We start from the raw sequence: 27,870 nt of genomic DNA on the forward strand, positions 1-27,870 counted from the left end.
TTTTTGATGCCTGATTATTTTTTTAAACATTCACAATAAAATTTTTATTGCATACAGTATACGTTTCACTATAACTAACTTTTTTTACAATTTTAGTGTTAAAATTAAAAAAATTATAAATTATTTTCAGCAGAGCTACTCAAAGTTTGATTTTTTGTTAATTTAAATACTGTAAATCAATCCTCAGCATTTTAATTTTTGATCTCTCTCTCTGTCCGGACTTCTGACCAAGTGCTCTCTGAGGATTAGGTGGTACACCTAAGCTTATAAGTTAGCTACTTTCTTCAACTTGATGCATAAATTTTTTTCTGGAAACAAGCTTAATTTACGGTGCATATTTTTTTATGTAACTAATTGAATAATTTATCTCCACTTAGGAACTTACAATCATTCAATTCAAAGCAGCAAATGATGAAGAATCTGTCACATACAATGAATTTTATAAATATTTGAGCTCAAGGAAACGATTTGGAGTTGTGAACCTTAGTTCTAAACATGTGAAAGATTTTTATATTCTTCCTCTAGCTGCTCAGTCACCAGTTCCCACTGTTCTCATGCCATTCAATGGACCAGGTATTTCATTTCATATTAATCATGATATTTTTATGACCAATTCATGTGATAAAGAAGATTGAATAAATAAATATATAAGATATGTAAATGCAGTATTTCCTGATCCTTGTAGGCTTGCCTTCCAAGAGGCCACATTTGCTACTTGGTGTTCTTGTTCGTCATAGAAGTAAACAGAGTCTCTCACAAGCCAAACATGGGTACCGTGATATAATATTTTCATTTAACTAGTTGTTTTGTAAGGCCATAGTATTTTTAGTTTTTACGAGATTTTATCTGACAGTTTTATTTGTGAAAATTCCTATACAGTAGAACTCTGCTGATCTGAACTGATTGGGTCGGAAACCTGTTAAAGATTACAGCGGTTAATTTCTTAATAAAGTGAAATATTGAATTGAGAATAAGAAAAATGTTAGAGATGAATAAAAAAATCTATAATTTGGAGGGGTGCATCCCTGTGCCTGAGCTTTGTTGGGCCACGCTTAGAGATTCCACTGCATTTAATAATTGAAAAATACACTACATATACTGTATAATTGAGCTAGAAAAATGCATGGACAAGGGTATGTCCAGGATTTTTTGGTTCAAGAGGGACTCTGTGACGTCATTGCAAATGGCATCATTTGTTGCAAGCATGTACGAGGCTCGAGATGGCCTGCACACAGGAAATAATCCTTTTTCTCATTCTTTGTTAAGCACTTTAGATTAGGTGGATTTTATACCTATAAACTTCGAAGGGCTGTAAAGAACATTTTAAATGAACCACAAACTCACAGGAATGTATGTCTCAAAACACCCCCGGAAGTTGTCAGGGTACACTCAAAGTAGAGAACTAACACGACTGTCAGCAGTGCTAAATTTACATACCACCAAGGACACAAAACAAGCACAACTGACAACAGAAATTTGTTAGGGCAACTTATATACGTACACTCACATAACATGTCTGACGAGGTGCATGTATGCTTAAGTAGTAGAAGTGGGAAAATTGTAACACCAAAATATAGTAGACCCATAACATTAGGGAGCCAAATTTGTAATATAACTGTTTGAAATGTGTCCATGTGAATTAGTTTAAAAATGAACCTTTCGAGCCATCTGAGATCAGCATAAACAACAAGAAAATATGGTTAGGCTTAAGTTCTTGGTTAAGTTTATCTGTTGTTCATCGTGATGTCTCTGGGGGAAAAACTTGGCCACAGGTTTCTAATTATGCCTATCTTAACAAACTGTTTCGTGGGCCTCTGTGAGTGTCAATAAATAAAAAAAATTAAAAAGTTGAAGTTGGTATGCACAAAATTACATGCTCCTAATTTACAGAATATACAGGGTGAAAACTAAAGTTGGTTTCACCTGAAATAACTCGTAAACTGTTGGCTGTAGAAACATGCTTTCAATTAGAAAAAGTATCCAAGTGATGTGCCCATTTTGGATGTGTCATTGTTTTACTAAAGGCTGAATTAATGCCAGAATTCTGCTGCCAGACATATCCCGTTGCCGAGATCTCTTTCAGCTCAGTTTCGTGGCAGTGTCTCGAGCAAAGCATATCTAGTGTAGTGTCTGATTTTTAGTGCTGCCATCTGTATTTCAAATTGTGAGTATAATGATTAAATATTTGTACTGTTGTCTGTTGCTCTCTGTGGCAAGACTTTTTAATTGGGAGTTCGGCTTGTATTCGCACCTCAAAACTGGGAACCACAGAAAACTAACTTCAGCCGACCGCCACTGGGCTGAGATATTTGAATTAGAATGTAGCTGAAAATGAGGGGGAAGGGAAACCGCATATGAAGTGTAGAATGAACTTGCCCATTAATTTAAGGTGTTTCTTCCCTCATTTTCAGTTATTTTTGAATTCAAATATCTCAGTAAATATAGCGTTTAGAAACATGAATTTTTAATTTTTTTGTCATTCTGAGGAAAGATAGAGCGACAACTCTTTAATTGGGAGTTAAAGGATGGGGGGGGGGGATCGTATAGAAATTAAATTTTGTATCTTGGTACACATGTATGACCTTTAGGAAAATAAGCAGAAAGTCTAATATAGACACATTATTTAAATACTGTTGAACCCTGATGTAACAGCACCATTTATTTTGCAGAATTTTGGCATAATGAGTTTGGCATTGCATGGAATCACAGTTTAACACATGTAAAGCCTAGAAATGGAAGATTTGTTTACTGGAAAATTTCTGGCATTAAGTGGGTTTTTGGCGCAACATCGGCAGTACTATTATGGGTTGAACTATAGTTTTTCTAATTGTATCTTTCTATAGCTAACAGTTCATGAGCTATTTGAGGTGAAACAAACGTTAGTTTTCACCCTGTATAGAGTACTGAAAAAATCAGAAATGATTTCAGAGTCAATAAAATTAATGATTCAGGAATCAAAATTCAGTTAGCTGTTTCATAAATCTGGGTTTATTGCTGTTGGGCAAATATGGAGGGAAACAATTTTCTGAGTATGAGCTAAGAATATTAGTAGTAGCATTATTGAGTTAAATATTCTGATGCAATTTTAAGTTGGTTAAATTGCACTGATTTTGATTGGTTTCTGTATATCGGTTATCTCTTATTTCCAAATTCCATTGGGCTATAACTGAATGAATGAACGCCAGAACTTTGCCACTGGACTTATCCTGTTGCCGAGATCTCTTCCAACCCAGCTTCATAGCAGAGTCTAGAACACTTTATTTTGTGTCAAAAAAAAATACAAACTTTTACAACATATTTCCCCGTACAATTGGGTACTGTCGCGATTAACAGATTTTGTGGTGATTACGGACGAGATGGGATTAGAAGTTTCGGGGTTTAGTTAAGATGAATGTACACATATTAGGATGGAGGCATGTTTTAAAAGCAATTGAGGTCCTTCCCCCCCCCCCCCCCCCATGCCATCTCATCTGTTATCTTACACTTGATCGGGCTATTACTGTAATTTAATTCATTCTTTCATTTGTTGTTTTCGACCCTAATTTTTTTTTAGTCTTGCAATTTGATAAGAATTTTTTTTTTTTTTTAAATTTTGTTTCAGAAATTCCAAGGATGGCGAAGGTTCTGCAAGTGTTTTATCATCGGACATTGCACCGTCAGCAGAAGAGGAATCGTATACTCCACCAGTTGAAAGCATTTCTTATACTCCTCCCATAGAGCATTCGTATACCCCACCCTTAGAGGACCGTTCTTATACACCGCCACATTCAACTGGCTCAGAAAATCATTTACTTGCTCTGCCTTCAACCAGCAATTCACCTGGAGAAGTCCCTGATTTTGAAGGTGGCTCTTATACTCCCCCTCCCTTAGATGAATGTGCTTCCTACACACCACCACTTGACGATGCCTCATATACACCCCCATTGGATGATGGTTCATATACTCCACCACTAGAAGATGGATCATATACTCCTCCATTACCCTCATCTGGCAACATTGCTCTCTATAGGTCGGGACAGAAGTCCGGTAAGAAAACTAGTCAGTATATCCCTCAAGCTATCAGGCCCCTAAAAAGTGATGATGACCCATATGAACCTTCTTACACGCCTCCTCATGAGAAGTTTTCAAGAAGTGAGGATGAAAATTTGCAGCCCTATGACCCTGAAAATGTGGTTGGAACCCCTGATACGAGCGATTATGATGAAAGAGTTAAAAGCTTCTTGTTTGGCAATACCTCCGGTAAAGGTTCTAGTCAATCTGAAACGCTACCTACAAACATAGTAGAACGGCAGCAAAGGCTTCTAAAAGAGTTGACTCAGAAAGTTCAAGAAACAGATCGGCAAGTATTTCAGTCCATGAATGAAGTGAAGGAACTTGAAGGAACACCATCTGATATACACAGCGGTGGCACAGGAATGAGCAGTTTCCTTAATAATTTGCCACAAAGTTTGCAAGATATATTCAGTACAGTTCGCAGGTTGCCACCAGAAAATAATAAAACCGGCTTGGGTAGTCGTGTAATTGCAGAGTTTTCTGGAAGAAACGCTGGTGAACTAGATATTGATGAACGAAGTAGCTCTCAGGGGGGCACTCCACCTGCTTGCTTTGATGATGATGGTGAGAGCAACATGGAGTTACGTCCATCAGATCCAAGAATTAAGATAAGGACTACTTTTCAAGAAGAATCATTTCCATCAGACTCTCAAAAGACTTCTTTGAGTAGTATGTCAACGACAGAGCTTATGAAGAGAGCAGAAAAGGAGTTGGCAGCCATTGAGTCACCCGTGAAGAGTTCTGATGCTGTAGATAAGTACTCTTCTGCTCAAAGCTGGCAAAGCCATCAGGAACCACCTCCACCAGGAATTGAGCCCCCTGAAATCATCTCGGCAGAAAATCCAGCTTTTGTAGCATTGTCAGATTCTTCTTCTGGGAGTCAGGCTTCTATGTATCAATCGTCAGCATCTATGCCTGATGGACATGTTCTGGCTTCTCAGTTTGTGCCACCATCTCCCTCAACTGTGAGCACACCTACAATTGCTCCACCTCCACCAGTGTTTCCAACACATTTACCGCCTCCCGGCTATCCATTGCACACAGCAGTTGTGAATGCACAAGCTCCACCTCCAGCACTGCCTCCAGCATTTATGCCCCCTCCAGTGCCACCTGTTGGTGTGCCTCCAGATGTTATGGTAGAACCACGAGATAAACAATATCTTCAGTGGGGCCCCGAAAACACTCAGGACTTTGTTAATCAGCAGCGAAATTGGGATAAAAACGACTGGCAGGACTGGGATCATCGACCTCCTTTCGAGAGAGATAGGATCCGCCAATCGCAAGATTTCTATGCTGGACCAGAACGTGGCGATGACTGGTACAACGAACCTCTGAGGCGGGATTTTCATCCTGATGATAATTCTCACGAAGGAGGACAACGTTGGCAAGATGGAGATAGGGAGTTTCGACATTATGATAGAGGTAGACGATTCGGTCAAGGGTTTCGCAGGGGTCAGAGGAGAGATGATCATTGGAGAGGCAGTGGTGGGAGAAGAAGGGTATTTGCTCGACCTCCTAGAGATAAGTTAGAATGAGAGTTTACCGAATGTGAAAGTACATTTCATTAAAAATAATAAATTAATAAAAGAAAGAGTTGTAAAACAATTTGTAAACTCTAGCACATATTGTAAAAATGACTTGTGATACATATGAAGTTTTATTGTTTTTATATTGTGCATAAAAAAAAAAAAAAAAGCTTCATAGTTTGCCGTTGTAAATTCGTGTTCATTTATGTAAATATTGCACATACTCATGAGAATTTAAATCAAAAAACATCCTTTTTTTTGCCATTGTTGCTGCTGGAGTAGCATTCACTCATTATGTGAAAATCATGTTGGATTGTTCATTTCTCATTATCCAGAAAGATGCTGTTCAGAGTTTTTCTTATCAATTTTCTTGATATAACGTAATTACATGTAATAATTTGTTGTTGTTTTTTTAAAATTGATATTTGGTGAAGTGTTAGAAAGTGACTGCATGAAAGATTAATTTGGGAAGTAAAATTATTAGAAGCAGATAAAAAGTGTTGAAAGAAAAATTTGTGGCAGCATCTAGTTCAATGCGTACTGGTATGAACAATTCTCCCCTTCAGAACTTTGTATATCTTTTATACATCACTTGTATTTTGAATTGCCTCGCTCTGTTCTCCATGTGGTTTGATTCCGCATTTCATCACTGTCCCACTGTTGTTTTTCTTTTACATTGATAATGTGGATTCATTATTGTCCTGTTTGTACATATAGACAGAATTTTTTCCTTTTTTTCCCTTGAAATCGCTTTATATGTATATAGTTTGTTTTTTGTAATTGAAGGGGTTTTGTGGGGTCTTTTCCTTTTTTTTAATACACTTGTATTATCAGAAAATTTATTTTCTAGTTTCAAGGTATAAAATCATCTGTCATGGTTATCAAAGGGTGAATCATTACAGCCATGTGAATGGTGTGGATAGTTAAGCGATACATAATTTTGTTAATTTCTTTTCCCCCTTTGTTAAATATTAGGTAGGGAACAAAGTTCTTGCCATAAATTTATTGTTTGGAAAAAATGATGCAGAAAAAAGAAGCAAGAAATGTCTTTTCAGAAATAATCTCTATTGTTATCTGCAACATTCAACAATCTGCTTAAATTTATGGAATGTTCGTTCAAGAAAATCATGGATTTTTAGTTGAGAAAACTGACAACTTCATTTTTGGCCTTTTCAGAAATGTTTGGTTTACAAGTGATTTTGTAGAGACAGGAGTAGGTGGAAGTTAGTGGGAGCAAGGTCGGGAGAATATGGAGTTTGATCCAGAAGTTCCAAACTCAATTCCTGAATCTTTATCTTTGTGGTGTGCCGCCTAGCGGTAACTTGGAGGTAAAGAACGTCCTAGCAGTTCACCTTCAAGAGCGATGCCATTTTCTGCTTTAAAATTTCATGAACATGGTCCAAATATATTGTATCAGCGAGCATCTGGCGAACTTTTCTGCTCCCGCTGCGGGAAATTTAACTGGATTGTTGAGGGGAATGTCCATATTAGAACCAGTATCTGATTTTCTTTCAAACTGAGCTCAACTCACCATGGGCAATTTACTACTAAGTGAGTTGTGCCGGAAGTGTTAGCACCTAACAGTCTGAGTGTGTATATAATGTCTGATTTTTCAGTTCTGACATCTTCGGCAGTTCCCAACTTCAATTTACGGATGCGAGTCAATCTCCCCGTTAAAAAGTCTCACTGTAGAGAGCAACAGGCCTACAACGGTATAATTATTCGTTCATTACACTTGGCTCACTATGAGTTAGGTAAAAATTCAGTTTAAAAAATTGATTGCGGATGGCAGCACTACACAAAACAAGCATTACACAGAAACAAACTTCACAGAATGTTCACTATACCTACTCACACATTCCAACATGTGCCAATTCGTTAGAAGATCCTCTGAGGAATATGGACGAGGTGCATGTTTGGTTTAGTAGTAGTGCTGCTATCTATCAGTATCTGACTTCTGGCACTTATGGTGGACTCTCCTAAGAAGGAATTTATCGCTGTTGAAGCCCTTGAAGCACTAAGTTTGACTTTCCGGTGGAACCAAATGATTTGACAAATTTTAGATTTTTTAACAGACATTTTACACATCTTGTACTACACCTAAAAGTTGCAAACAACTAACAAAATTTTGCGTACTATTAGAACACATTTTAAAGTTTCCAAAACGATCGTGATAATGCAAATGAGACTGTAAACATGACTACTGCAGCTCGTCTGGAGCCACCTATAATTTCTGGCAAGAACTTTGTTCCCCACCTAATACCATGCAGATAATTTTTATATACATGAATTGATGAAATCTGGAACTTGTGTTACTTATGTGAAAAGCTATCAAAGTCATGCTTTTTCTATTCCCATCATGTAAGATGCAATCTCATAAAACTGGAGTGTTTTCTCCATTCAAAAAAGGCCAATCATCATCATCAATCACTGAAACCTTATAAAGCAGTTTGTAATTATGTGCGAGATATTATAGGTTTCAATGTAAAGTGCTAAAAATTGTTTTATATCAATGAACTGATAGCTATGAAATATTTTTGAACATCCGAGCCAATTCTTGAACATGAAATAATAGAATGGTGATTATCCAGGGTGCCTGCTTTTATCATTATCCGACGGCTGATTCTTTTAGACTTTCAATCACAAAAAATGTTTCAAATGGTGTAACTTATCCTAAGAGCTGTTTAAGTAAAAAAAAAATTATGTCTATTTAAGATGTAAAATTCAAATTTTATTGTCTTATATATTGAGTAAAAAATTCACAATTTTACTATTAAAACTGGCTGAGATTTAGTTAAAAGTCATGAAGTATAGTAGAACCTTATTATAATGGACAGTTAAATTGTAATAATAAAGTGTGCTTATTTTTATCTGACGAGTTTTAAATTTTTCAAGCAAGTGAGATAAAACATCAATCATTGTATTTTATATGAACACACTTTATGACTCGTACCCCTCATTAGCCAGAAAAATTAAGATTAATGTAGTGTATATGTACACATCTTTTTTCAAATTCAACCTATGTTGAAAGCTGTTTTTTATTTGATATTCAGTTAAACCTATCTTAGCAGACACTGTATGAGACTGAAACCTGTCTTCAGGGGAATCAAAAAATAGTTTCATTGATTAATGCTTTTTATGTGCACCTTAATAAAATCGAAAACCTGGACAAATTGGAATTTTAGTCTCTCAAACGTTTTGTTTCATACTGGTTTCACTGTATAATAAACACTTGTTATAGTAAACTATTGTACTTCATGGTGTCTACTATCACGGAAAAATCACAGATTGAGAAAAAGGTCATGGAAAAGTCAAAATTTGGGTGAAAGTCACAGATTTTTTACTCAAGTTTTTTTTTCTGAATCTCTTTTTCTGAGGCATTCAGTATTTTTTCCTTCCTGTTTCTTTTCTCCCAGCTTTTTTGCTTGGCATCTGCAATATTCCCTGAAGCGGTGTACTGAATTCTTGGTAACAATATTAGTTTCCATATGAGGAAAGACATGACTTCCCCACATCATGAGCAGGGCCCCTAGGCTGGTATCTTTGGTGGGTCCACAAATCCAGAGTTTTCATGCAGAGGGAAGGGCTCTATAGTGAATTTATACCAGGAAAAAACAATTATGATAATTGTCCCTGGCCTCAAAGCTATAGCCCTACCTTGTGGGGACCTGAGAAAGGACACCAAATTTTTTTTTCAGTGAAGGAAGAAAGATGTGTTTTTTGTAATTATATCATCCTTTTCTTTTCGCTGCACCAATCTTTACAGACTAGCTATAGTTAACGACAAATCGTGCAGTAAGCACATGTGACGGAACGATAAGAGTTTGAGAAGATAAATCCCGAACTAGAATAGGGTCCATGATCGAATTGGCGAATCATTTGCCATTAATTGTTTTGCAACGCAGAGTGTGCAGCTTTGCCTAGGATTTTTGCCACCCCACAATTCCAAAATTTGGTAATTTTATAACTATTTTTTGTTCCCACCTAAAATGGCTGCTCCCCTAAATTTTGCCTCCCGGTGCAGTTGCCCCTATCCTGTCCCCTTTAGTTCCGACCCTGCATTGCGACGAGCTTGAGGTATTGGTTTTTGTGCCTATCTATGCTTTGAAATGACTCTTTAAAATTAGAAAATCTGCCGAACTATTCTGGGAAGCTGCCAATGAACCATGAATTATGTTACGGAATCGCGGGTGACAAAAGTTTGAGAACCACTGAAATAAGGTGACAAGCTTGCAATCTAGGCCAAATAAACAAGCGTATAATATTGGACTTTGATTTATGTGAATAGGAATATTTGAAATCCATCCGAAAGGGCCCTTGGTTGGTCCAATGCCCCCCCCCCCACCCACACTCTGCAGCAGGTCTGTAAGTTGAGATTCTGGGCACACACAGGCGTTTTTTTTGTTGAGCCACTTTTTAGTGGGACCCCACTATTGTGTGAAAAAATAATAATCAAGAATTATCTTGTCCCAAGCTGAAGCCCTGTCAGCCCCTACTGTGCTTCCCTGCTCGAGTATAAGAGTAATTGTCTGTTGGAATTGGAAAATCGGCTTTGCAGTATGTGTGTGCGCCCTCGCGATGGTTTCCTCTCTTATGAGCAAAGTTTTCTCTAATTTTTTTGTTTTACCTTTGCCGATATATTTTGTGTGTGCTCGGTAATGCAATCAGTAAAGAAAATGGCTTATTTGTGCACATTCTATTTAGAATGCATTTTCTCCTGATGCACATCGCTATCTGGCGATGCACGTTGTTTCCAACTGCAAACAGCTGATCTTGGCGTCTGTGCCAATAGTTGAACCGAACAAACTGCTTGTCACTCACACCGCTCAACGATGTTTTAGGGTGTTAATATTCATGAATTACTGAGGGTTTAGGTGATCTCGCAAAGTTCCTTGGGGGCATGGGAATATGGGGGCGAGTGCGTGATCTCTCTATTGCCATCCTCTCCCCCCCCCCATTTATTGAAAAAATTATTGGTTAAAAAAAAAAGCAAAGAACAGAGGGGGGACATTCATCTCTTCCCCCAGGGTAGGGAAACAACCCATATCCGCTTTTGCTGTTTTGAGCCCACTATTGCTATGTGTCACAGCGCTTCAACAAGCAACACGGCCACCGTGCACACAGCTTAAAACGATAATAGTGATTTTGCATGTGTTTTAGGTGCCAAAGGAACTCTGTTACAACGAAAACATTGCGGGTTGGGGGAGTCTAGGGTTGCCAGAAGTCTGTATATACGACCTGCAAGGGCGTATGCAGGGATGGATTACATTGAATATTCATGAGTTACTGAGGGTTTAGGCAATCTTCCAAAGTTCCTTGGGGCATGGGAATATAGGGCTGGGTGTGTGATCTCTCTATTGCCATCCTCTTCCCCCTCCCCCAGTTTATTGAAAAAAATATTGGTTAAAAAAAAGGCAAAGAACGGGGCGGGGACATTCATCTCCCCCCCCCCCCCTCCAGGTAGGGAAACAACCTATATCCGCTTATGCAGAAGGGGGGGGGGGACAAATCGTGCAGTAAGCACATGTGACGGAACGATAAGAGTTTGAGAAGATAAATCCCGAACTAGAATAGGGTCCATGATCGAATTGGCGAATCATTTGCCATTAATTGTTTTGCAACGCAGAGTGTGCAGCTTTGCCTAGGATTTTTGCCACCCCACAATTCCAAAATTTGGTAATTTTATAACTATTTTTTGTTCCCACCTAAAATGGCTGCTCCCCTAAATTTTGCCTCCCGGTGCAGTTGCCCCTATCCTGTCCCCTTTAGTTCCGACCCTGCATTGCGACGAGCTTGAGGTATTGGTTTTTGTGCCTATCTATGCTTTGAAATGACTCTTTAAAATTAGAAAATCTGCCGAACTATTCTGGGAAGCTGCCAATGAACCATGAATTATGTTACGGAATCGCGGGTGACAAAAGTTTGAGAACCACTGAAATAAGGTGACAAGCTTGCAATCTAGGCCAAATAAACAAGCGTATAATATTGGACTTTGATTTATGTGAATAGGAATATTTGAAATCCATCCGAAAGGGCCCTTGGTTGGTCCAATGCCCCCCCCCCACCCACACTCTGCAGCAGGTCTGTAAGTTGAGATTCTGGGCACACACAGGCGTTTTTTTTGTTGAGCCACTTTTTAGTGGGACCCCACTATTGTGTGAAAAAATAATAATCAAGAATTATCTTGTCCCAAGCTGAAGCCCTGTCAGCCCCTACTGTGCTTCCCTGCTCGAGTATAAGAGTAATTGTCTGTTGGAATTGGAAAATCGGCTTTGCAGTATGTGTGTGCGCCCTCACGATGGTTTCCTCTCTTATGAGCAAAGTTTTCTCTAATTTTTTTGTTTTACCTTTGCCGATATATTTTGTGTGTGCTCGGTAATGCAATCAGTAAAGAAAATGGCTTATTTGTGCACATTCTATTTAGAATGCATTTTCTCCTGATGCACATCGCTATCTGGCGATGCACGTTGTTTCCAACTGCAAACAGCTGATCTTGGCGTCTGTGCCAATAGTTGAACCGAACAAACTGCTTGTCACTCACACCGCTCAACGATGTTTTAGGGTGTTAATATTCATGAATTACTGAGGGTTTAGGTGATCTCGCAAAGTTCCTTGGGGGCATGGGAATATGGGGGCGAGTGCGTGATCTCTCTATTGCCATCCTCTCCCCCCCCCCCCATTTATTGAAAAAATTATTGGTTAAAAAAAAAAGCAAAGAACAGAGGGGGGACATTCATCTCTTCCCCCAGGGTAGGGAAACAACCCATATCCGCTTTTGCTGTTTTGAGCCCACTATTGCTATGTGTCACAGCGCTTCAACAAGCAACACGGCCACCGTGCACACAGCTTAAAACGATAATAGTGATTTTGCATGTGTTTTAGGTGCCAAAGGAACTCTGTTACAACGAAAACATTGCGGGTTGGGGGAGTCTAGGGTTGCCAGAAGTCTGTATATACGACCTGCAAGGGCGTATGCAGGGATGGATTACATTGAATATTCATGAGTTACTGAGGGTTTAGGCAATCTTCCAAAGTTCCTTGGGGCATGGGAATATAGGGCTGGGTGTGTGATCTCTCTATTGCCATCCTCTTCCCCCTCCCCCAGTTTATTGAAAAAAATATTGGTTAAAAAAAAGGCAAAGAACGGGGCGGGGACATTCATCTCCCCCCCCCCTCCAGGTAGGGAAACAACCTATATCCGCTTATGCAGAAGGGGGGGGGGCTTATGTGATTTGAACCCTTAGGGGCCTGTGGGGTGTTGTACTCAGATTAATTTTAAATTGATTAAAAACGAAGTTTTTATAAATTAAAAAAAGGGGTTTTTATTGTAGTCGGCGGAGGGTCCCTCTCTCCCGGTGAAAGTAAATCTAGTAAATATATTTAGTAATATTTTTTGGGTATGTAGAATATTGATTCTTTCATCTTGAGGCCCCTTGAGAATAGAATATAGGGTCCCTTAAATTAGAAAAAGTGTAGTGTTGGTTTTTTGGGGCCCCCCTTCAGAAGTCTGGGCCCCAGGTAGGGGCACTTAAATCTGCTTTTGTCTGGCATTTATTATTGTATGTCACATGCCTGACGGACCATATAAATTTTTGGAGATTTGTCCAGCCTTGATCTAATACCAGAGGGGAAGAACATTTGGTATTTCATTTGACCATGTGTAAATCATAATTTCATGTACCCACTTCCGCCAAATAGAAATTGATCTTATTTAAGCAATTTAAGTGATCAGCCTGGTGGCTACCGAAAAGTAATGAAATGGATGCAGACCTGTGAGAAAGATTTTAAAACTATTCGAAAGCATTTAATTTTATGTGCTGTATAGGAATGATCATCTAACAGCTGAAATGCTTAATATACGAGTATATACAAACATGTTCAGTTTAATAGGACTGGCGGGGGCGTTGGAGTTGTTTCGAATCAGTGAGTGCTTGCTTGTCTTGAGCGTTATATGTAGGAAATTTCAATTTCTGAATAAATTCTGGCGTACTGAGACCTATGTCACCTATTACCATGAGTGCTTGAGCACCTCTAGTTTCAACACCTTTGAGGACTTTGTTCTAATTCTCAGTTGTAATTGGCTTTGCTAGGTTTCATTTGCATAAACCATTGTGGGCACAAAATGACAGTGGTTCTGCAAAAATGAACAAATCAAAAATTTCTCAGTAGTGACTCTGATAAAGAAATTTGATTTCTGTTTGTGTTGTAAGACAGTGTTTACCAGATATAGGAGAACATGAAGGGGTTTGCAGGTCCCCCCCCCCTCCTGCATAAAAGATTTGTACATTCGATCAAAATACATTGTGTATATATGTATTGACATTCCCCATGAAAAGTTGCAAAAGATTAAAATTGATTTCTTATGTTTCTATAATGTGAATTCACTTGAATCCCCCCCATTTCATTATTCGCAGTTTGGGAACCACTGATATGAAAAAACCATCCACCATGATTGATTATCTCAAACGTGGAAAGGTCACCGAAAAGTCACGAAATTTCGCTTTTGGTATGGGGTAGACACTTTCATGGATGCACACCTTGTTCTATTACACCCCCTAAAAGAATTGCTATAAACTAGACTTTCATTAAAACAACATTCAACCCATGTTAGTTTGTTATAACAAGGCTCTACTGTACTAGATGTTTGTAATTAAATTGATAGTGCAAAGAAACATTTGTGCACTTCCAATTGTGATTTTTCCAATTGTAGCTTGATCTATTGACTGGAATGACACCAAACTATGTAAAACTGCTTATGACAATATGGGGAAAAGGGTTTGCTGAAAAATTTTTAGTTTCAAAAGGTATCAGTAGGGGAAAATGTGGCAATGTTGTAGTGCATAAATATAGTGAAACCTCTCTATGAAACAGTATGTCAAGAGACTAGAGTAATATTCTGTTTTAGGTCAGGATTATACACTATAAATTTTTTTTATAGAACTTGAAAAATGCAACCAATAAGCTTGCTGATTACACTCTAGGTAATGGAACCAATGGGCTTACTGGTGGTTTTTTTTATTTTGTAAAAGATCTTTTATGAAACTTTTATAGTGTAATTCCAGCCTTTGACAGATTTCTGTTTTATAAAGATGCAAATCAAAGCACTGATCATTCAACATTTTGATTCCGTTTCAAACATGTTTCCATCTCATACGGTGTCTGTCTAGGTCGGGATTACACTATAAAAGTTTGGTAAAAGTTCTTCCATAAAACTTGAGAAATGCAGCCAATAAGGTCATCGGTTGCATTTTCTAAAATGTAGCCAATAACCTTATTGGTTGAATTTTTCAAGTTTTATAAAAGGACTTTTATCAAACTTTTATAGTGTAATCCCAGCTTTAAACAGGTTTCACTGTAGTTTCAAGGGACAGACAGATGAATAGCAAAAATGAAATTGCAAAAAACACCCATGCTTTATTTATCACATTCGTTTTCCCAGCTACAACATCGACCATCTTCAATGTGACTGTCATTCTCATTGATCATGTTTTATTATCTGCGCAACATTCTCTATGGCTGAATGAGACTGTCACAAAGAATGCTAATCAAAGTCTGTGATATGTTCTTCAAGGTAGTTGAGTTCATGATATCACCACAAGATGCATGCAAGGTGAGCCTAGGAGAGACTTTAGGCACAGCCAAAAGTCACATGGAGTTAGATTTAAGGAACAAGTCCGCCATGCAACCAGAAACTTGTAACAAATGATCTTTTCGTTCGTCAAGTGACACAGACTGTGACGAACATTTCTTTTAATGTGTTTCATTTGGCCGAAGAGAATGTTGTGGGAAGGATGCAAAGCATGGTTGTTGAGAACAGTGGTCACTTTTTGAAGGTGGTCGATGCCCTCGCCAGAAGAGTTAATGTGATGAATGAAGCATGGTGCTTCCTGATATTTTGTCTTTGTCATTCATCTGTCTGTTCTTTGTAATTATTTTTTTCTGCACTACTGCTAAGAAACCACACATGCAACTTGTCTGTATTCCTGTATGGAACTTCTTACGAATAAGTACATGTTGAAATATGTGTGTATGTGTTATGAATCTAAATGTGAAGTTTGTTTCTGTGTAGTGTTTGTTATAATGCTGCCATCTGTCATGTATTTTTTGAACTATGAGTGGTTTGTGATTACTGAATATTTGTACCGTTGTAGGCCTGTTGTTTTCTGTCTTTTTTACCGTGCCAAATTTTTTCCTATTGACAACATTTGAAGCTGAATCCTCCTTCCCATGTCATCATCAGATCCTCTTACCCTACCAAGTTTAGTGTTATTCTGGTTGTTAGATCAAGTTGTAGATGTCTCTGAGTGCTGTCAATTCAATCACAAATACCCTGTGCATTATTTCCATGATAAATAGTTTTGACTAATTTATTCATCATGGGCACTCTAAAAACTCCTAATGTCATTCAAAGAAGTCTCGAAAAATAATCAGATTGGTTATTAGAAGGTTGTATTTTCTGATGAAAAATGCCCCGAATATCTTCATAAATTCAACGTTTCAACATTCAAACAATTTTAGGCATAAAATTGGTTTTTTTAAAAAAATTTTCATGAAAATAGTCTCATTAGATAAGACTTGGAGAAAGGACGCAACTTGCAGTATCAAAATGTAAATTTTGTAACCTTTTAAGAAATCATTTTTGTACTTAAATGGCTCTTATGATGGGCGACAACATTTGAAACATATCTTGTAATTGGGAGTTACCTCTGAGACTAATGGTTCAGGAATTAGCTATAGGACAAGTGTACTATGACTGTAAGAGTAAACATCCTATATAATAATTATGTAAATTGTGTTATTGTAAATCTGTATGCTCATCGGAATAACTTTTAACTTATTCAAAGCATTAAAGATCATGTGTGTTTGTACGTAAATATGCAGTTTGCTGTTCACTAAACACACAAAAGTTTGTGGATCATATATTCAACTTATGCATGCTAATATTTTCAATACAGTGCTGATCTTATTTGAAAGTAGTTTATTAAGCTCACAGATCTGCAACGGATTTTACCTGACAATGCCAGATTACATAACAGTTGCAGGCCTTCTGGATTATAAATTAATATTGGTGCTTTTGATTGTTGCTGTCAACACAAAGTCATCAAGTTTTTATTTAATTTTTTTAAGTTTGTGATTTTTCGTTGCTTAAGTTTTCTTTATGAATCACACTTATGAATCACCTCTTACATGAAAAGCTCTTACGAGATTGCGGAACATTGATTCTAGGTGCAGCACCCAACATAGACAGCTGTCAAAGCCTTCGAAGTGTACACATTTGAATATAAATAGCCATGGTTTTCCATCCATGTTGATGTCTCTCTCTCTTTTTTAATATGTGTTTGATCGTACAATGCTAGAATATAATTCAATCACCATACTCTATACCACCACACCTCTTTGTATTAGTATACTGATCATATTTCATACAAAATTATAAAAAATCAGGATGCATCTTCCAGAAAATATGGGATTTCAGTAATTGTGGCCGTAATTTCCAATTTATGTATTGCTAAAAATTGCAATGGAGGTAAAGGGCTTTGGTGAAGTAGAATAATTCTAATAAGAAAAAAGAATACAGAAATATTCCACAAACTGTGGGTCATATGGTCACACTTATGTTAGTTCTGTTGTGTCCACACACAAAAAATGTTACACGTGTAAAAGGATGTTTGCCGGATTTTCAGCAGGATTGCAAAATTGCAGGAGTATTATCTTCTGAAGATTGGCAGATCTGAGCTCAGATAAATAACAAGCTGATTCCTCATTTATAATTACAGTAAAGCCTAGTATAAGTCCATTTTACTTTTAATGTTTCCTTTAAAACATTGCAATTATCATAAAATTTTTCATAATCATTTGGCAAAAGATTATTTTTGGATTGCTGTGTAGTCAAAAGCAGTGTAATCTCTCCATAGTCTCTTTAAGCTGGCGGTCTTCAACGTATGGGAAGCTGTTTAGTAACATGTTTAGCATAACTGATGGCCCATCCTGCAAAACAATTCAAGGCGCCTGCTTCAAGCTCTCAGCAGTTTTGCCCATGTGTAGAACCACCATCACATTTCTGAAACGTCTGTTTCTAATCATTACATCTCATTCACTCGTAGCTTTTGTGGTTCCACACTGCAACTGAGGACTCTGTGACAATGAACTCCCCCCATCCTACTTTTTCTAATTTTTTGAGTGGGAGCCCTGGGTAACTTCCACTTTTCAGTTGAAATACGAACGTTAGTTAAATTGTATTTGTTTGATTGAAGGCCAATTTGAAACAGATAATTATAATTATCTTTTGAACTTTCTAATCAGTTGTTGTCTTTTTGGTTTCATGTGTGTAAGGTGTGACTTTTAGAAGCATTGACTTCGTTATTGCCAGATGTGTGATATGTAAACTGTTCACGGACTAGAAAGAGGGAAATGTTTCTCCCCCAACCAAGAGTCAGAAAGACAATGAAAAATAATTATTCTATCTCCTAAAATATAGCACATTAATTGACCGTATGACTTTTATTTTTCCATTAATTCGCCCTCCCTTACATATTGGCCTGGATCGACGCCTGGCCAGAAAGTATTGTACCTGTTGTGTTTTATGATTTGATATTCTTCAGGAACATTTTTAGTGGGCCCCATCATCAAGACAAGCTTGGCAATTGTACAAACACTTTTATTTGTTTATCATTGATTAACATAAGAATCACCAAAACAAATTACCAAAATACCCATATGAGTACACTACTGACACTAAAACACCACCATAAACAAGAAATCACTCAAAACAGTGAAATAAGCAACTAAAATGTAAAATGAGACTTGAATATAGCAGCTGCTAAAAATTATTGGAACATTGACATCACACAGCAACTCCAAGACTACGCCCACCGAGCCAAGGCGGTAAGCGCGACTTCGAAGAATGAAACAGCCCTTAATGTTCTGCATGTGCTCCCTCAGCATAATACAAACATTTTTGGTTTTGGACTGTAACATAACTATGAAGTGTCCCAGAAAATCCAGGATCTCCCAAAAAATTCTATCTCCTGAATTCTGATCATGATTGCAAAAAATCCCTATTTTAGGGGAGGGGGAGATATTCCCAGGGAATTTATTATTTGGAAGTTTGACCGTTGCTTGTTTCTTTTTTTTTTCTCTCCTGAAATGATACCACAAGTGTAATGATTTGTATGTTTAATGATTTGATATCATTCTTTGGGAACATTTTCATGCATCAAGACAGGCTTGACATTTGCACAACAACTCTTATTTATTTATCATTAATTAACGTTAGAATCACAGAAACAAAAAATTCCTATTTGGTGGGGAGGAAACATTCCCAAAGAGTTTATTATTCGGAAATTTGACTATTGCTTGTTTCTTTTTCTCTCTTCTGAAATGATGCCACAAATGTAATGCAAATTGTCCCCATTGTGGCAAATCACAAAAAAATGTTTCATTTTTTGTGAGTAAAAGACAGAATATGGCAAACAGCCAAAGTCAGTTTGACTTCTCGACATTGAAAACGGCAAGATAACTTGTATCTACTATGATCATATGCGTGTTCAGTCTGTGTGATCCATTTTTGGTCCTGATGGCGATTTCTTTTGTTGGCATGGTTTGATTTGGGTACAATATGAACAGGTAATTTGACCTTTTGTTTGGCAATAATTGATGACCTTGCGCTAATTAGCCTGATGGCTAGCACAATGTAATGTTTTTCCAAAGGCGGAAAAATCTTTTTTTAATCTCATTTACATTTGTTTTTGTAAGAATTAAAATCGGTGGGAAAATCTTCTTAATCCTCATCCTTCAAAGTTGGCAGCTATGCTATTGTAAAAATGGTTCCTTCTATGAAGCTGGACTGGAATAGATCTCAGCAATGTAATAAGTCGAGCATCAGAGTTTTGACGTTTATTTATCATAAATGGCTTTTCATACATATTCTGTAGTTTTCGAAAATGAAATAGATTTTTATACCCTACACAGTTCACACGAAATTAAGCTTTCCCCAACAACCTGGAAAATCGGGAAAATAAAAAATTGTTGGGGGGAATATTGAATATTTGATAAAATTCAGGGAAATTTTATGAAGAAAAAATAAACTCGAAAAAATGTTTTCAAAGGTTAAAATTTTGAATCAGGAAAATAATTTATTTCTTCAAGAGTTTTAGGTATAGGAAATATTATCAAACAGATTTTACTGGGAACCCTGAACTGAGAAGTCATTCAACTTTTAAAGGATGCAAAGTATGGTGTACGAGAACACTGGCGATATTGAAGATGATTGCTTGATGTCACATTGATGGGAATTGAATGTGATGTTTCACTGCAATTTTGTTTTTCTTATTCATTCATCTGTTCTTGGCTTGTTTTTTTTTTTTTTACACTGCACAGTACCCCTATCTGCAACATTTAGAACTAAATTTTTTAGGGCCCCCCCCCCCCCCACCAAGACGAAGCTGGGCGGGAAGAGATCTCGGCAACAGGATAAGTCCAGTGACAAAGTTCTTGCATTCATTCAGCCCCCCGAGTTTATCATTCAAATTCATACCAGCCCAAAAGCATAATATGTCGAAAGCTGTGACGTACGTCACAGAACAATCAATGCTGCTGCTGCAGAAAAAATCTCTTGAAGAATTTAAAGAAAAGTGTGGAAAAAAATCTATTAAGGGAATTTTCATTGCAGAACAATGCAAAACATTCGGTTTTGAGTCATACCAGCAGTAAAAACTAAAAAAGAAACATTTATTTTTCATAGCGAAAATGCAAAACATTTTGATTCATGAATTTTTCTTTGCAAACATTGCAATCGGTCTATATGCTTGAACCGTACTGTGTCTGGAACGTCTATTGATTCAAAGTGAGAAAATTTGCTCTGAACGTCTGATTTTGTATGTATAAATTTAGTCTTTAATAATTATCTCGAATAATTTAGTCAAGATGGTCTCAACAATATGTGTTTGATAATTTGTTCTTGTCGGGCCAGTGATAAATACCAATGAGCGTTATATATAAATGTTATTTTTTGTCCATAGTAATCTTATCTGAAAAACTTTTTTTTCAAGTTTGCTTTAATTTTTTTCTGTCTGTAAGATTCAGGCTTGACTTTGTTAGAATTGTTTATGACATGGTGAATAACCTTCATTATTTCTTTTTTTTTCTCCCCACGGCGTCACTGAATTTTGCTGTTTCTACTCTGTTATATTCGATGAACGTGTTTATTGTAATATGTTCTTTCTATCGCAGTATTTAGCAAAAAAGGGGAGAATCAATGAAATTTTTTGTCAGGACTAAGGCAAAGCCAGAAAATTATATTGATTTTTTTTTTCATTTCTAAATTTGTATTATATTTGTAGCGTAATATTGACACACACAAAAAAAAAGATTGTTGCCATAATATTGTACCTGATACCTGTCTGTTGAACCTGGCTCTTTTTTTAATGTATAAAATCTTTCATTTGGTTAATATATCTATTGTATTTCTTGTGAAATTATGATTTTTATAGCCACATTTTCCGCTAATGCAATGCTGTTATATTCATATTTCGCTCGTGTTTTTTCAAATAGTTATTGCAGCTGAATTATGTTGTTGTCATTTAGTTTTTGTGCATCTGATGTTTCTGTACCGAAACTGAAAAAAAAAGAAAAGTTTCTTCATTCATTTTTGAAAAATCAAATTCTACTCCTAGTGAACTTTACAGTTTTTCGAACCCGCTTTTGTGAATGATCACACTGATTTTTTGGAAGTCGTTTTAAACTGTTGTTTGTTTAAGGATATAACTACTTACATACATGAATATATATATTTTTCATTGTTTATAAACATTTTAATTGATTAACCATTGACAATTTTTTTGCTCCCCATTTTATGAATCATCAGCCAAAAAAATAGTGAAATTTATGTTCGGTATCTCAAAAATATTCATGGTAAATAGCACAGTTTTGTAATAAACATCATTATTGTTTCAGTTGATGCTTGTGCAATAAATTACCATTTGTCGAAAATTGTATATTTTTTTTTTAACTTGATTGTGTATTTTTTTAGCTACAAAGTTTATTTAGTTTCATGTGAAATTTTCATGATTATTTTTCACCCTCATCCTTATACGATATGCATATTATCTCTGCTGTTATGTAAATACTGCTTGAGTTAAACATCTCATTTTGTCATCTTGAAAATGTTGAATGCAATATAGATGTTCATTGTAAAGTGAAATCGATATTAATAAATATATGTTATAACGTTTTGAGAGATGGGTTCATGATGTTGACTTTGCATCTTCTGGGATTTCTATTTTGGGGGATAGGAATCATATTCTTTACATTGAAAAAGATCAAATGTGTTGAATGATTTCAATTCAAGTGGTCTCAATTACTCAGGGCTCCCACTCGTCCTACTTTTTTGGTAAAATATCCTACTTTCTAGTTTTTGTTGTACGCTTTTCCTACTTTTTTACCAAATACTATCAACAAAATTTTTTTAATTCATTTTAATTGAGCAGGGAATCATTGGTATATTCAAATGATGTAGATTGTAATTATATACAATTTCTGCTTTGGCAGAATCATTATCATTTTCAAGGTTATTTGTAAGGTGTATGTGGACCATTTGGTTTATTAATTTTTCATTTGCTTAACTTGAGGGTTCAACAAGTAGAGTACTCGTTAAAAACTTCTGTCTGGATGAAAAAAATAATTTTGTATTTACTTGGTGGTGGTTTTGTATTTACTACGTGATCTTGGACAGTAACTATGACATACATCATTTAAAATTATGGTGGACATTTTGTGTATAGGTGAAGCAGCATTGCTCATTACAAAGCAGTTGGATACATAGGCCAAACTCTAAGTTTGGTGATTCTCATGCTACCAAAGCGTATTAATAATACGCTTCGGATACGCTCTTTAATACGCTGCTTTGGATACGCTCTTTAATACGCTTTGGATGCTACCCAATAGCGTTCTATGGTCTTCTGCATGTTTAAGGTATGAAAGAGGCATAAATAATATTTACAATGTGCTCAACATGGAGCTAGAAATTAAAGTGGCTCATTTGTCTAAAACGATTACACGTATTGAACAGTAAAATGTAAACAAATCCCTTTATTTAGCTTAGTTTGCTTCGGAAATAGATGGATATTTTTTCGCTGAAAAAAATCCGACATTAGTGTTTAAAATACAGTAATAAAGCGCCAAGTTCATCAGAGTGTGTCGTGATTTTCCCTTCCAGCTCTTTTTTTTTCTGACAACCTTGGAAGAAGAGCAGTTCCTTTGTCGTAAGCAATGAGACACAAGGAGTTGGGGGAACGCACAATAGACCTTTCATTAGATTATAAAAGTTTTCGGCGGGAAGAAAATGTAAATTTTCGTGACAGAAAACTTGTTGGTGCGCTTACAGTACAAACCACTGTTTCCCAACCGGAGTGCCCCGGCACCATACTGTGCCGCTATATCGCCTAAGGGGTGCCGCGAGATATTATGGAGATAACTAAAAAAAATATTAGTCCACTTAAGGTGTTAAAATAAATTAAGTCAAATTGATTACTCTCATTCATGACAGACACATCCGATAAGTCGCCATCTGGTGGCCATGTGAGCTTTGGCCTGAGTTAGGTCTGTCCGTCCATGTACGGCCTCGTTCAGCCAACACTATCTATAGCAGAAAGAATCCGCGCGAAGCTCGTGACGTCACTGAAGTCCATTTCACCTTTAATCATTGGATATACTGCAAAAAAAAGGTAAAGATATCGCATGCGTCGGCCTGCTATACCCAATGGTAGAACGCCTTTATACATGAAGCGTCTTACCCAATGGCTACAGGGAAAATGGACTTCTTCAGTGGCTTCGCGCGGAGGCTTTCTGCTATAGAAGGTGTTGGGTCAGCGCACACGAGCACTAAGAAAACAGGATTCGTTGGCTTTTAGTTTATTGGTCTAGGGCAGTGGTCGGCAAACCGCGGCTCGCGAGCCACCTGCGACTCTTTGGCCCCTTGAGTGTGGCCCTTCCACAAAATACCACGCGCTTGGTATTTAGGAATTTTTGGAGCACAAAAATTCCAGATTTTTGCAAAATCGTGTTTAGACACCAATTTTGTTCTCGCTCCCTTCCCCTCCCCTCCCTAGTGAGTCATCTTTTTCGCGGGCTTTTGCCGAAAGAGAGTGAATGCCTGACGCTGTTGTCACATGACCCTTCCACGACCAATCAGGTGGGTCGAAACTGGGAAGTTCGGAAAAAGTTTCGAAAATGGGGATTTTTCCTAAGGTACTCCGGGGTAGATAGACGCAAAAGACGAGTCCCCTCTTGGAATATGGGAGGGGGGGGCATAGAAGACGACGCGCTTGGACCACCACCTCTCATGACGGCTCTCCCGCGGCCTCCTCTCTCCATCCAACGTCGGTCAAGACTGCTAGAAGCGATCCACCATCACCCATTGGAGAGTTGGAAGGGGTCAACCTCAGCGAACGTACCTCAATCAGATCGAGGACGTTTTTAGCAAAGGCCAGGTTAGGAGTACCCTAATTAAATTAATAACAATGTACCTACTATATAGTATAAGTTTAAAAAATTTTGGCTCTCAAAATAAATTTCAATCGTTGTACTGTTGACTAATGAGTTTGCCGACCACTGGTCTAGGGCGCTCACCCGGCAAGTGGAAGGACGTGGGTTCGATTCCCAGCAAGGCCAGTTGAGTTTTCTTTCTTGGATTTATCTTCGCATCGGCTAGCTGTCGAAACCTTCGTAGTAATTGCGGAGTGACATCACCTTCGGATAATGAGGAAACACCTCATTTTTTCAACATTTATCGAGATTGCAAGATGCAATAGGTATGTACTTTCCACTGAGAATCTCAACTGGGTTGTCTCACCATTTGATTTCGCAGACAGTGCGGAGGAAATAAATTTCACTGCTTACGAACGAGATGAATTTATTGATCTTTGCTCCTATTTCACACTCAAAGGTAAGTTCACCAAAAGTCAGGTGTCGGTGGCTGCTTTTTGGCTTGGACTGAGAGAGGAGCATCCTAATCTAATGAACAAAGCAACAGCCTGTCTGTGCGAGCAAGATTTCTCTGCTACGGCGACAGTAAAATACAAAGCAAGAAATAGACTACTACTCAAGCGTACATGCAGCTCGCACAAATTCCTCTACGGAATTTCTGACGAATTGGTACATGCCGGAACATGCGTATATGTGTTGTGAATCTAACGTGAAGTTTGTTTCTGTGCAATGCTTATCATGTGTAGTGCTGCCATCCGCAAAGAAATAGACTGCAAGATTTTGAGGCCAATTTACGTGCTTCGTTGCTAACTGTAAGGCTTGGTTTCAAGTATCTGCGTTCTAAGCATCAATCACAAGTTTCATATATTAATGATTAATCGAACAAAACTTTATTGATATATATTTACTCGGCGATTTTTGTTGTAGTAAACTGTACTTTGTTTGTATTCAAGGAAGGGTACCCCACGTTTCTAATGTTATTCTCGAGTGTGCCGCGAACTCCAAAAGGTTGGGAAACACTGGTATAAACCTATATATTTTCGACCTTGTGTATTTTCGATTCCCCCTCGAGCTCTGCCACGACGCAGTGGGATCTAGGTCTACCCATACCCCCTATCTGGGCCGACTTGAGGCGGTTACAGGCATTTACCTACTCGGCCAATCTGGGCACTATAGAAAACACCTTGAGAAAATCCTTCCTTATGGGTGATCCATAATGTATCTCTTCACCGAAGCGTGTCTGAGAAATCGTGATGACCATATATCTCTTTTCTGGAAGATTACCATTTTTGGTTTCGGACACCTCGAAAACATGTTTCAGGACCAGATGAAGGCGTTTTCGCGTCGGTGGTTCATTTTCGAACCGGGCAAATGTACGTATAAGACGTAAATTTTCTCTCTTCCATAGTGCGTGTCCGAGAAATCGAGCTGACCACATTGTCCTTCTCCCAGGGGTTGGCTGTCTGGGTTTTGCTGCTCTTCGGACCCCCGAAATCGAGTTTCCAAGCTGGTGGAGGCGTTTTCGCTTCGGTAGTTCGTTTTCAAACTGTACGACTACGTGATTTATCTTTCTCTGACACACATGACTCTAATAATATAATTATAACTATTTTGGATGAAGAGAAGATATCGACGGCTGATTAGATAAAGAAAATATGTATATTTGTGAATATAAAACATTGTTTCCGTATGGTCTAAATACAAAAAATAATGGCCAAAACTTTTTAGATTTTAATAATGCATGTATATATAAAATTTTTGGTACATTAATATAACCATTACTAGAGGATATAGAGATAAAAAAAATAAAGACAACATTGATATTTTTTTTTTGAGGAAATCAATTACTCGCTGCTCAATCTAAACTATGTAAATACTATTAGGATAAAGATATTTTCTTCGAAAAATAAACAATGTTAATATGGTTCGTCAAAAATAAACTAAAAAATTTCAAATTAATAATAAGGACTGTTTTTGTAACGAAGGCTTACATAAACCTTTTATTGACAAAGATTATATAAACACATTATCACTGGTGATTTATCCATCATTGACAATATTCGTTTGAGGAATATTTTGAATATCTTGGTATAAAATTCAGATTGTGTGTGTGTGTGTATGGGGAAATAGAATTAATAATAATGACATATTAAACAACATTGCTACAGAAATTAACCAATTTACTTCTAAACTTTCACGGAAGCACGTCTGGCCTGTCAATGATTTCTTCGAATGGAAATACAGTAAAACCTGTCTTCAACGGAATCGCAAGGGGAAAAAAATTGCGAAAGTGAAAAATATCCTGAAAATGCCCTAAAACCTGAAAAAATGCCCTATAAGTGAGAAAAGTATTGAAAAATGCAAAAAAAAAAAAGCAAATGCCATTAACATCCGGGGTCAGCTGATAACAGAAGGGGAGAGACACGATGTTTTTCTTTTCCCTTCAAGCTAGCGTACGATTAGCTTGCAACATAAATAACAGGAAATGATAGTTTTTTTTCTCTTCTTGTTTTTTTATTTATTATTATTTTGTGTTGAGGTGGGGGAAAGCATTTACCAGCTCGCAATCGGGGAAAAAAATTCTTGAAAATAGGTGGCAATTTCTAGAAGGTTTAGTGATTTTCCAATGGGGCAGTTATAATGCGGATCAGGAAAATTTTAAAAATCGCTTAAAGGGTTAATGCGTTCCAGTAATTGGCCGTGTACTGCTAATATAAGCGAAAGCCCGTAATTGGTCAATTCATGACGGGCCCGTCAGTTCCCGGAGTGGCCGGTGATCTCTGGCCAAAGACCGAAACAAAAGACATGATTCGCGATGATCGTCAAGTTGGTGTATTTTTTCGCAATAATTATATGTCCACGTTAGTTGTGGAGACCTATCAAATCACATTCACGATGCGGTAATCATTTTCTCACCCTCCAAAATTTGGCAGGAAAAAAATATTTGTATAATTATTTTTACAGTTTTCCTATCAAATTTTTCACATTTTTTCTCCTAGTCACGTGGTGCTAATGCAATACAGCTGCCATATAGACACGTATCACACGTTGACGATTAAGAAAAAAATGGATTTGGCTCCTACAGGGCCGTCTTACATCAGCACATCGAGCTTTGGCCAGGGATATCCAGCCACGTCGCGAAATGGCCGGCTAAAGTCCGAATCATTTGTGCAATTTGGACTTTTGTAGTTTCCCACTTCTGCCAATATGTTATTGCCACATTTGGCAGCAACATATTTATTCTTCTTTCATGTCAATATATTGCCAGTACACTTTCTACAATACGCTAGGTGGACCTTTCATTAGAATGTCCTGTTTGATTTTTCTCAAGCCTCTTCGTCAGAAATAGATAGTCGAGCGCGTAAAATATTTGTTTGCTCCGAAGTGCTATTCAGAAACATTTTTTTCTTGGCGTGCTCGTTGCAGGCGTTCAAATAGAAGTCATACCTTTTTTTAACAAGAAAGGGCGTCGCATTGCTTGCTGCAGGACAGCGGGCATAAGAGGATCTATCTGGGTAGTGGATTCGATCATGTCACACACGTAACCTTCAACCGTCAAGTACCTGATCCTCTCGTTCAATTCTGGCTGACACGGTCACTCACACGGTCAGGGGCAGGCGAAATTCCCGGGGGTGAAATGTACCGGGGACGAAACATCGGAGACGTAATTTCCGTAAACCGTACAAATTACGTTAAGCTGTTAATACATAATAAAAAAAAAATATGCGATAAAACGTGACGTCAGTTTCGTTTCTGCACGAGATCTATTTATTCAGGTGTCAGCGTGTCTGTTCGTCGCCGGTCGTCA

The 27,870-nt window shown here is 37.5% G+C and overlaps 1 protein-coding gene across 1 annotated transcript in view; it reads left to right on the forward strand.

The window, feature by feature from the left end:
* Positions 1-5,726, forward strand: part of LOC149079009 (uncharacterized) — a 73,577-nt gene extending 67,851 nt beyond the window's left edge. Inside the window, exons 20-22 of the mRNA XM_089241267.1 lie at positions 378-573; positions 686-770; positions 3,602-5,726. Of these exons, the coding sequence (XP_089097393.1) occupies positions 378-573; positions 686-770; positions 3,602-5,588 (2,268 nt within the window). The 3' untranslated portion in view covers positions 5,589-5,726. The remainder of the gene's footprint in view (positions 1-377; positions 574-685; positions 771-3,601) is intronic.
* The last annotated feature ends 22,144 nt before the right edge of the window (positions 5,727-27,870 follow it).

Source organism: Pholcus phalangioides, unplaced genomic scaffold (genome assembly GCF_987345545.1).
Source record: "Pholcus phalangioides strain wild (caught in Gottingen) unplaced genomic scaffold, Ppha-v1.0 ptg000013l_1, whole genome shotgun sequence".
Taxonomy (NCBI): domain Eukaryota; kingdom Metazoa; phylum Arthropoda; class Arachnida; order Araneae; family Pholcidae; genus Pholcus; species Pholcus phalangioides.